At 40.4% G+C, this 11,253-nt stretch overlaps 1 protein-coding gene across 1 annotated transcript in view; it reads right to left on the bottom strand.

Moving 5' to 3' along the window:
• Positions 1-8,607: 8,607 nt before the first annotated feature.
• LOC141052769 (microtubule-associated serine/threonine-protein kinase 3-like) overlaps positions 8,608-11,253 on the bottom strand; it is a 110,902-nt gene continuing 108,256 nt past the window's right edge. Inside the window, exons 18-23 of the mRNA XM_073550073.1 lie at positions 10,463-10,540; positions 10,232-10,309; positions 10,001-10,078; positions 9,769-9,849; positions 9,527-9,610; positions 8,608-9,296 (exon numbers count right to left, since the gene is read on the bottom strand). Coding sequence (XP_073406174.1) covers positions 9,202-9,296; positions 9,527-9,610; positions 9,769-9,849; positions 10,001-10,078; positions 10,232-10,309; positions 10,463-10,540 — 494 coding nt within the window. The 3' untranslated portion in view covers positions 8,608-9,201. The remainder of the gene's footprint in view (positions 9,297-9,526; positions 9,611-9,768; positions 9,850-10,000; positions 10,079-10,231; positions 10,310-10,462; positions 10,541-11,253) is intronic.

Raw genomic sequence — 11,253 nt, 5'->3', positions numbered from 1 at the left:
TAAAAAAGTTATAGCTCGCAGAATAAAGCGATGCAAAAATAATTATGTTTTATATAAAATAGTTTTCATTGCATAAAACCGACAAAACATAAAAAAAAACGACCTAAATGAGGTATCGCTGTAACCGTACTGACCCGAAGAATAAAACTGCTTTATCAATTTTACCGCACGCGGAACGGTGTAAACGCACCCCCCCAAAAGAAATTCATGAAACGCTGGTTTTTGTTCATTCTGCGTCCCAAAAATCGGAATAAAAAGCGATCAAAAAATGTCACGTGCCCGAAAATGGTACCAATAAAAACGTCAACTCGTCCCGCAAAAAATAAGACCTCACATGACTCGATGGATCAAAATAAGGAAAAATTATAGCTCTCAATATGTGGTGATGCAAAAACTATTTTTACAATAAAAAGCGTCTTTTAGCGTGCGACAGCCGCCAAACATAAAAACCACCATAAATAGTAAATCAAACCCCCCGTTATCACCCCCTTAGTTAGGGAAAAATAATAAAATTAAAAAAATGTATTTATTTCCATTTTTCCATTACGGTTAGGGTTAGGGCTAGGGTTAGGGCTAGGGTTAGGGCTAGGGTTAGGGCTGAGATTAGGGTTAGGGGTGTGTTGGGGTTCGGGTTGGAGTTAGAATTGGGGGTTTCCACTGTTAGGGCACATCAGGGGCTCTCCAAATGCAACATGGCGTCTGATTTCAATTCCAGCCAATTCTGAGTTGAAAAAGTCAAATGATGCTCCTTCCCTTCCAAGCTCTGACATGTGCCCAAACAGTGTTTTACCCCCACATGTAGGGTATCAGCCTACTCAGGACAAATTGCAAAACAATTTTTGGGGTCCAATTTCTCCTGTTACCCTTAGGAAAATAAAAAATTGTGGGCAAAAATATTTTTGTGGAAAAAAATGATTTTTTTATTTTCACGTTCGAGCGTTATAAAATTCTGTGAAGCACTTGGGGGTTCAAAGTGCTCACCACACATCTAGATAAGTTCCGTGGGGGGTCTAGTGTCCAAAATGGGGTCACTTGTGGGGAGTTTCAATAGTTTAGGTACATCAGGGGCTCTCCAAACGCACATGACACCCGCAGACCATTCCATCAAAGTCTGCATTCCAAAACGTCACTACTTCCCTTCCGAGCCCCGACGTGTGTCCATACAGTAGTTTTCTCCCACATATTGGGTGTCAGCGTACTCATGACAAATTGGACAACAACTTTTAGGGTCCAATTTCTCCTGTTACCCTTGGGAAAATGAAAAAATTGGGGACTAATTGATCATGTTTGTGGAAAAAATACGATTTTTTTATTTTCATGCCCAGGCATTATAAACTTCTGTGAAGCCCTTGGGGGTTCAATGTGCTCACCTCACATCTATATAAGTTCCTTAGGGGGTCTAGTTTTCAAAATGGGGTCATTTGTGGGGGGTTTCCACTGTTTAGGTACATTAGGGGCTCTCCAAAGGCAACATGACACCCGCAGACCATTCCATCAAAGTCTGCATTCCAAAACGTCACTACATCCCTTCCGAGCCCCGACGTGTGCCCATACAGTAGTTTTCTCCCACATATGGGGTATCAGCATACTCAGGACAAATTGGACAACAACTTTTGGGGTCCAATTTCTCCTGGTACCATTGGGAAAATAAAAAAATGGTGACTAAAAGATCATGCTTGTGGAAAAAATACGAATTTTTTATTTTCATGCCCGGGCGTTATAAACTTCTGTGAGGCACTGGGGGTTCAAAGTTCTCACCACACATCTAGATAAGTTCCTTGGGGGGTCTAGTTTACAAAATGGTGTCATTTGTGGGGGGTTTCCACTGTTTAGGTACATCAGGGGTTTTCCAATCGCGACATGTGTCCGATCTCAATTCCAGCCAAAAACGTCAAATGGCGCTGCTTCCCTTCCGAGCTCTGCCATGCGCCCAAATAGTGGTTTACCCCCACATGTGGGGTATCAGCGTACTCAGGACAAATTGCACAATAACTTTTAGGGTCCTGTTACCCTTGGAAAAATAAGAATTGAGGGTGAAAAGATCATTTTTGTGGAAAAAATATGATTTTTTAATTGTACGGCTTTATGTTATAAACTTCTGTGAAGCCCTTGGGGGTTCAAAGTTCTCACCACACATCTAGATAAGTTCCTTAGGGGGTCTAGTTTCCAAAATGGTGTCATTTGTGGGGGGTTTCCACTGTTTTGGTACATCAGGGGTTTTCCATTCGCGACATGGTGTCCGATCTCAATTCCAGCCAAAAACGTCAAATGGCGCTGCTTCCCTTCCGAGCTCTGCCATGCGCCCAAATAGTGGTTTACCCCCACATGTGGGGTATCAGCGTACTCAGGACAAATTGCACAATAACTTTTAGGGTCCTGTTACCCTTGGGAAAATAAAAATTGGGGTGAAAAGATGATTTTTGTGGAAAAAATATGATTTTTTAATTGTACTGCTGTACGTTATAAACTTCTGTAAAGCCCTTGTGGGTTCAAAGTTCTCACCACATATCTAGATAAGTTCCTTGGGGGGTCTAGTTTCCAAAATGGGGTCACTTGTAGGGGGTTTCCACTGTTTAGGTACATCAGGGACTCTCCAAACGTGACATGGCGTCCGATCTGAATTCCAGCCAATTTTGCATTGAAAAAGTCAAACGGCGCTCCTTCCATTCTGAGCTCTGCCATGCGCCGAAACAGTCGTTCCCCCCCACATATCAGGTATCAGCGTACTCAGGACAAATTGCACAATAACTTTTGCAGTCCAATTTCTCCTGTTACCCTTGGTAAAATAAAAAAAAATTGAACCTGAAGTACTTTTTTTGTGAAAAAAAGTTAGATGTTCATTTTTTTTTAAATATTCAAAAAAATTCCTGTGACGCACCTAAAGGGTTAATAAACTTCTTGAATGTGATTTTGAGCACCTTAAGGGGTGCAGTTTTTAGAATGGTGTCACTTTTGGGTATTTTCTATCATATAGACCCCTCAAAGTGGCTTCAAATGTGATGTGGTCCGTAAAAATAAAATGGTGTTGTAAAAATGAGAAATCGCTGGTCAACTTTTAACCCTTATAACTTCCTAACAAAAAAAAATTTTGGTTCCAAAATTGTGCTGATGTAAAGTAAACATGTGGGAAATGTTAGTTATCAAGTTTTTTGGGTGCCATATCTCTGTGATTTAAGGGCATAAAAATTCAAAGTTGGAAAATTGCGACATTTTCAAAATTTTCGCCAAATTTCCGTTTTTCTCACAAATAAACGCAAGTTATTTGAATGAAATTTTACCACTAACATGAAGTACAATATGTCACGAGAAAACAATGTCAGAATCACCGGGATCCATGGAAGCGTTCCAGAGTTATGACCTCATAAAGGTACAGTGGTCAGAATTGTAAAAATTGGCCCGGTCATGAACGTGCAAACCACCCTTGGGGGTGAAGGGGTTAACCTATGCGTTGTCTTAAGCGTTTTGGGTTGAAAAATAACCTGAATAAATGTTCGGCACTCCTCACTAAGGAATTTGGCAGGAGATAGCAGTAATTACTAGTGTTGAGCATTCCGATACCGCAAGTATCGGGTATCGGCCGATACTTGCTGTATCGGAATTCCGATACCGACTTCCGATATTTTTTCAATATCGGAAGTCGGCATCGGAATCGGAAGTTCAAAGTTGATTGACAGCCTGACGTCATCATGATGCGCGGTGTGTGCGCATCATGATGTGCCGTCATTTCGGGCCTTCCGGGGGTCTCTGCCGGCCTGCCGGGGGGCTGTGCCGGCCTGCCGGTGGTCTGTGCACCCTGTGGGGGTCTGTACCGGCCTGCCGGGGGGCTGTGCCGGCCTGCCGGGGGGCTGTGCTGATGTCCGGGAGTCTGTGCAAGCATCGTCCGATGGGACTATAAGTCCCATCTGGCGATGCCTGCTACCATGACAGTGATTGACACATTAGCCAATGATGGGACAGTAGTAGTCCCATCATCCGGCTAATGTGTTAAATGTTAAAAAAAAAAAAAAAAATACTACATACATACTACATACATACTACATGCATGCTACATACATAATACATGCTACATACATACTACATATATACTACATGCATGCTACATACATACTACATGCTACATACATACTACATATATACTACATGCATGCTACATACATACTACATGCTACATACATACTACATATATACTGCCATACTGTGTGGGAAGCAATGGCATAAAGTGAGACTAGGGACTTTTTTTTTTTAAGTGGCGGAGGAATACAGTGCGGAAGGATACCTACCTTCCGTCATTGGATTCCTGCAGCCCGTAGAGAACGGCAGCATCAGCTGATGCTGCAGTTCTCTACCCAAGATCGTCGTGGGACACACTCGTGGACTGCTTCGGATCGTGGGTGAGTATTTTTGTGGTTTGTTATGTTAATATTTATTCCGTAAAAGACAATGGCTTCGGGGAACAATGTGACAAGTATTGGTAAGTATGTTACTCTATGTTATATGTACTGTATGTCTATGTATGTATTGTATGAATGTATTGTATGTAGTATGTATGTAGTATATATGTGGTATGTATGTAGCATGTAGTATGTATGTAGTATGTATGTAGCATGCATGTAGCATGCAGTATGTATGTAGCATGCATGTAGTATATATGTAGTATATATGTGGTATGTATGTAGCATGTAGTATGTATGTAGCATGCATGTAGTATGTATGTAGTATGTATGTGGTATGTATGTAGCATGTAGTATGTATGTAGCATGCATGTAGTATATATGTAGTATGTATGTAGCATGTAGTATGTATGTAGCATGCATGTAGTATGTATGTAGTATGTATGTAGCATGCATGTAGCATGCAGTATGTATGTAGCATGCATGTAGTATATATGTAGTATGTATGTGGTATGTATGTAGCATGCATGTAGTATGTATGTAGTATGTATGTGGTATGTATGTAGCATGTAGTATGTATGTAGCATGCATGTAGTATATATGTAGTATGTATGTAGCATGTAGTATGTATGTAGCATGCATGTAGTATGTATGTAGTATGTATGTAGTATGTATGTGGTATGTATGTAGCATGTAGTATGTATGTAGCATGCATGTAGTATATATGTGTTATGTATGTAGCATGTAGCATGCATGTAGTATGTATGTAGTATGTATGTAGTATGTATGTGGTATGTATGTAGCATGTAGCATGCATGTAGTATGTATGTAGTATATATGTACTGTATGTCTATGTATGTATTGTATGAATGTATTGTATGTAGTATGTATGTAGTATATATGTGGTATGTATGTAGCATGTAGTATGTATGTAGTATGTATGTAGCATGCATGTAGCATGCAGTATGTATGTAGCATGCATGTAGTATATATGTAGTATATATGTGGTATGTATGTAGCATGTAGTATGTATGTAGCATGCATGTAGTATGTATGTAGTATGTATGTGGTATGTATGTAGCATGTAGTATGTATGTAGCATGCATGTAGTATATATGTAGTATGTATGTAGCATGTAGTATGTATGTAGCATGCATGTAGTATGTATGTAGTATGTATGTAGCATGCATGTAGCATGCAGTATGTATGTAGCATGCATGTAGTATATATGTAGTATGTATGTGGTATGTATGTAGCATGCATGTAGTATGTATGTAGTATGTATGTGGTATGTATGTAGCATGTAGTATGTATGTAGCATGCATGTAGTATATATGTAGTATGTATGTAGCATGTAGTATGTATGTAGCATGCATGTAGTATGTATGTAGTATGTATGTAGTATGTATGTGGTATGTATGTAGCATGTAGTATGTATGTAGCATGCATGTAGTATATATGTGTTATGTATGTAGCATGTAGCATGCATGTAGTATGTATGTAGTATGTATGTAGTATGTATGTGGTATGTATGTAGCATGTAGCATGCATGTAGTATGTATGTAGTATATATGTGGTATGTATGTAGCATGTAGTATGTATGTAGCATGCAGTATGTATGTTGCCTGCATGTAGTATATATGTAGTATGTATGTAGCATATATGTAGTATGTATGTAGCATGTAGTATGTATGTAGCATGCAGTATGTATGTAGCATGCATGTAGTATATATGTAGTATGTATGTAGCATATATGTAGTATGTATGTAGCATGTAGTATATATGTAGTATGCATGTTGCATGCATGTAGTATATATGTAGTATGTATGTTGCATGTAGTATATATGTAGTATGAATGTAGCATGTATGTAGTATGTAGTATGAATGTAGCATGTATGTAGTATGCATGTTGTATGTATGTAGCATATATGTAGCATGTAATTTTTTTTTTTTTTTTTTTACATTCAACACATTAGCCGGATGATGGGACTACTACTGTCCCATCATTGGCTAATGTGTCAATCACTGTCATGGTAGCAGGCATCGCCCGATGGGACTTGTAGTCCCATCGGACGATGCCTGCACAGACCCCCGAAGCCTGCACAGACCACCGGCAGGCCGGCACAGCCCCCCGGCAGGCCGGCACAGCCCACCGGAGCCTGCACAGACCACCGGCAGGCCGGCATAGCCCCCCGGCAGGCCGGCACAGACCACCGGAGCCTGCACAGACCCCCTGGCAGGCCGGCACAGCCCCCCGAGAGGCCGGCACAGCCCACCGGAGCCTGCACAGACCCCCTGGCAGGCCGGCACAGCCCCCCGAAAGGCCCGTACAGACCCCAGAGAGTCTGTACAAGGCAAAAACAGGGTTTTTCTTATTCCGATACCGGAAGTCCCATAGACTTGAATGGGACTTCCGGTATCGGAATCGGCGATACCGATACTTTTTTTTAAGATCGGCTGATCCATTCCGATCCGATACTTTGAAGTATCGGACGGTATCGCTCAACTCTAGTAATTACATATACTACTACTACTTTTTGAAGCTATCTACAAGGATGCAGATGGCACCATCAGATAATAAGACTAATTAGAGGGGATCCAACCACAGTATGTCCAAATTGCATGTAAATCACAAAAAAAAGAACCAAGAAGACATACATCAAATGCAGGGATCACCATAGAAAAATTGTCAATTTTGTTACATGGGATACACAAACCACCAAAAAAAAGATTAAAAACATTTAAAATAGACAGCGGTTATTAAACATAACCTATAATCATGGGAGCAGTAACAAGCTCTATATAACATCACACAATTGTATACGTATAATGTGTGTAGCTAGTCCACATAATCAATATAATGTGTAAAATACGCTAAGCCCTATGCAAAAAAAAAATTTCAGATGTATATTGTTGCTAAATGCATTAATTTAAGTACATCTAAAACCATGTCCTGAGTGCAAATGTTGAGAAGTATATATGGAGGGAGGTTTACTATTGATTTATTTTATAAGTGTTTTGGCTCTCTTTAACCCTTCAGTTCTTTTTCATCTACTGAATACGGGTTAATATAGTGGTCCACATCACAGTTTATTATACTGGACTAATATTTGATGCCACAATACCTTACCTTGATGTGCTTTATTGTGATCTTATTGTGTACTTCTTACATCTCCTCTCCCTTCATATATACTTCTCAACAGGCTATCTGACTATGGAGCTAGCCTGGTATGTATCTCGACCCATGCGCCAGACCACAGACTATTTAAAAGTTATTCTTTGCAGTCTCCATTTGGACTACAAGCAGTGAGCTAGATCCATTTTTTTTCTTTCTTCTTGATGGCTATAACTTAATTACTTAATCTAAGCTCACATTGTGTCTTTGTCTACGGTCGGAGGCTTGCAGCTGAAGCCCTAGAATAAAGTTTTCTGATGTTTGTGTTAATGAAGCCATTGATTTTAATGATGTAGATGGAGTCACTGTGTGCTCTGTAGGACATAATTTTTGGCCTTGTATGACTTTTTTAGGCAGACACCAAGATGGCATCTTGGTGCCTGCCTCAAATAGGCATATAATGATGCCAACATAGAACACTGACTCTGCCTGCATCATTGTAGTCAATGTTCCTGTTGGTGCGAACATCTGAATCCCATTCCCGAGGCTTCAGACACAAATACCGACAGAGCCACTGATCATAGTCCAACGTGAATATAGTCCAAGTAGGACTGTCCTAGGATGCCCAAGTCCTACTGGTTATGCATGTCTTTAGAAGCTTTTATAAGGGAATAATTGTTACGGCTAGATGATGACCAGGTCACATCATCTCCCACATTGGCAAGTATGTAGTGAGTAAAGGGAACCTGTCACCTCGTTTTTCAGCTATAAGTTGCGGCCACTGCCTTTCTACAGCTTTCTAGAATGCTGTAGATAAGCCCCATAAGGCAGTGGCCACAGCTTATAGCTGAAAAATGAGGTGACAGGTTCCCTTTAACAATGTTAGCCTATGGAGCATCAGAACAAGGCGCCATAGGCTTGCATTATAGAAGAAACTTCTCGCTCACACCGAGAGTATACAGTGAGCTAAAGAGCGATGACAGGCGATTCCGACAGCTAAATAGGAAAGGGTTATTTACAGTTAGAGCAATCACACTGTGGAATGCCGACCACAAGAACTAGTAATTGCAGACACTACAGCAGCTTTTAAAAAGGGCTGGATGATTTCCTCAATACACATAACATTGCGGGTTATATTTAATTTAGTGACAAAATGGACAATTGGTGGAGAAAGGTTAAACTTGATGGACCTAGGTCTTTTTTCAACCTATGTATGTAACTATGTAGCTATGACATCACACAAAAGTGGAGCCGGACAGAGCGTGATCCCAGAGAAGACGGCAGTAGGGAAGTATATTACCCCACCACACTACAATACATACACATTTAGTGAAAAAACAAAACTTCATGAGGGTGCTTCAAACATGTATGACGTACAGTATTGGTATGCCATATATTTCAGAAATATTCTATTACAAAGGAACATTAATTAATTCAGAATTTTTATTATTTTTTTTTTTTTAAACTAGGAATTGCCTATCAGTATGTCTTTGGTGTGTGGGAGGAAACCGGAGTACCCGGAGGAAACCCACGCAAACACGGGGAGAACATACAAACTCCTTGCAGATGTTTTCCTTAGTGACATTTAAACCCAGGATCCCAGTGCTGCAAAGCAACAGTGCTAACCACTGAGCCACCGTGCTGCCCAAGTACAGCTTTGATGATGGACTTGCTGTACTAGATGTATATGGTGCCCTAATGACAGATTGGACACATGCATCTTCTGATGCTGCGAGCGGCCCTGGATAATCCTCGCCGGCAGGATGATATAATCCGGCGGAAGATGGAACCTAGGAGAAGAGATATAAAACTAATGTAAGTAATGGAACTCCATATTAGAGGATACTGCTTCGGTGTCATTGTGGCAGCACGGTAGAGAAATCTTATCCGTGCAGAGGAACAGGATCATTGTCAGTCATCATACATGTGACAATCCCACCAATGACAGATAGCATCTTCTCCACATGAATTATTCTCACTGGCCAACATGAAACAACATAGACCTTATTATCACACTTACGTCGTCTAGGTTTTCGCTCTTCTACTATTTGGGCATTTTGCTCTTCTACCAGTGTTATTATTGCAGAGTTATTTTTCTTCTCAACTAGAAATTCATATAAAAAGTAAAAAAAAAAACAAGTCAGTGATCATTGTCAATCATCATACATGTGGCAATCGTATAACTGGGAGTTAACATCTCCTCCTCGTGAATAATTCTCAATCGCCAACATCAGACCACATAGACCTTATTGTCACACTTACATATGCTAGGCTCTGTCTCTGCTGCTATTTCTGGGTCTTGATCGTCTCCCAGTTTTATTGCAGATGTATTTTTCGTCTCAACTGGAAATTCATGTAAAAAAGTAAGAAAAACAAGTCAATGATTATTGTCAGTCATAGATGTGAAAATCCCACCATTGACATATAATATATCATCCTCGTGAATTATTCTGTCGCTGACATCAGACAACAAAGACCTTATTGTCACACTTACCTCTGCTAGGCTCTGTCTCTACAATTATTTCTGGGTCTTGATCTTCTCCCAGTTTTAATGCAGATGTATTTGTCTCAACTGGAAATCCATGTAAAAAAGTAAGAAAAACAAGTAATTGATCATTGTCAGTCATAGATGTGAAAATCCCACCATTGACATATAATATATCCTCCTCGTGAATTATTCTCAGTCGCTGACATCAGACAACATAGACCTTATTGTCATACTTACCTCTGCTAGGTTCTGTCTCTACTACTATTACTGGGACTTGCTCTTCTCCCAGTTTTAATGCAGATGTATTTGTCTCAACTGGAAATTCATGTAAAAAAGTAAGAAAAACAAGTCATTGATCATTGTCAGTCATAGATGTGAAAATCCCACCAGTGACATATAATATATCGTCCTCGTGAATAATTCTCAATCGCCGACATCAGACAACAAAGACCTTATTGTCACACTTACCCCTGCTAGGCTCTGTCTCTACTACTATTTCTGGGTCTTGATCTTCTCCCAGTTTTAATACAGATGTATTTGTCTCAACTGGAAATCCATGTAAAAAAGTAAGAAAAACAAGTCATTGATCATTGTCAGTCATAGATGTGAAAATCCCACCATTGACTTATAGTGATGAGCGAGTGTGCTCGTTACTGGAGTTTTCCGAGCATGCTCGGGTGTTCTCCATGTATTTTGAGCGTACTCGTGAATTAAGTTTTAGTCCTTGCAGCTGCATGATTTGTGGCTGCTGGAACGCCTGAATACATGTGGGGATTTTTGCTAAAGAACGGGCAATCCCCACATGTATTCAGGCTGTCAGCCGCCAATCATGCAGCTGCAGGGACTGACTGTTTGATGTCGGCAACTGAGAATAATTCCCGAGGAGGATATATTATATGTAGTGATGAGCAAGTGTGCTCGTTACTTGAGTTTTCCAAGCATTCTCAGGTGTTCTCTGGGTGTTCTCTGAGTATTTTGGGCGTGCTCTGAAATTAAATTTTAGTCCCTGCAGCTGCATGGTTTGCAGCTGCTAGACAGCCTGAATACATACGGGATGACTGCTCGTTTGTTCGGAAATCCTCACATGAATTCAGGCTGTCTAGCAGTCTCAAATCATGCAACTGTGGGGACTAAAACTTGAATTCCGAGCACGCCCAAACTACTCAGAGAACACCCGAGCATATTCTGAAAACTCGAGAAAAGAGCACACTCGCTTATCACTACACATAATATATCCTTCTCGTGAATTATTCTCAGTT

This window comes from Dendrobates tinctorius, unplaced genomic scaffold, assembly GCF_039654945.1.
Source record: "Dendrobates tinctorius isolate UK_male_01 unplaced genomic scaffold, ASM3965494v1 ptg000162l, whole genome shotgun sequence".
Classification (NCBI taxonomy): Eukaryota; Metazoa; Chordata; class Amphibia; order Anura; family Dendrobatidae; genus Dendrobates; species Dendrobates tinctorius.
This window is presented reverse-complemented; position numbering and strand designations above follow the sequence as displayed.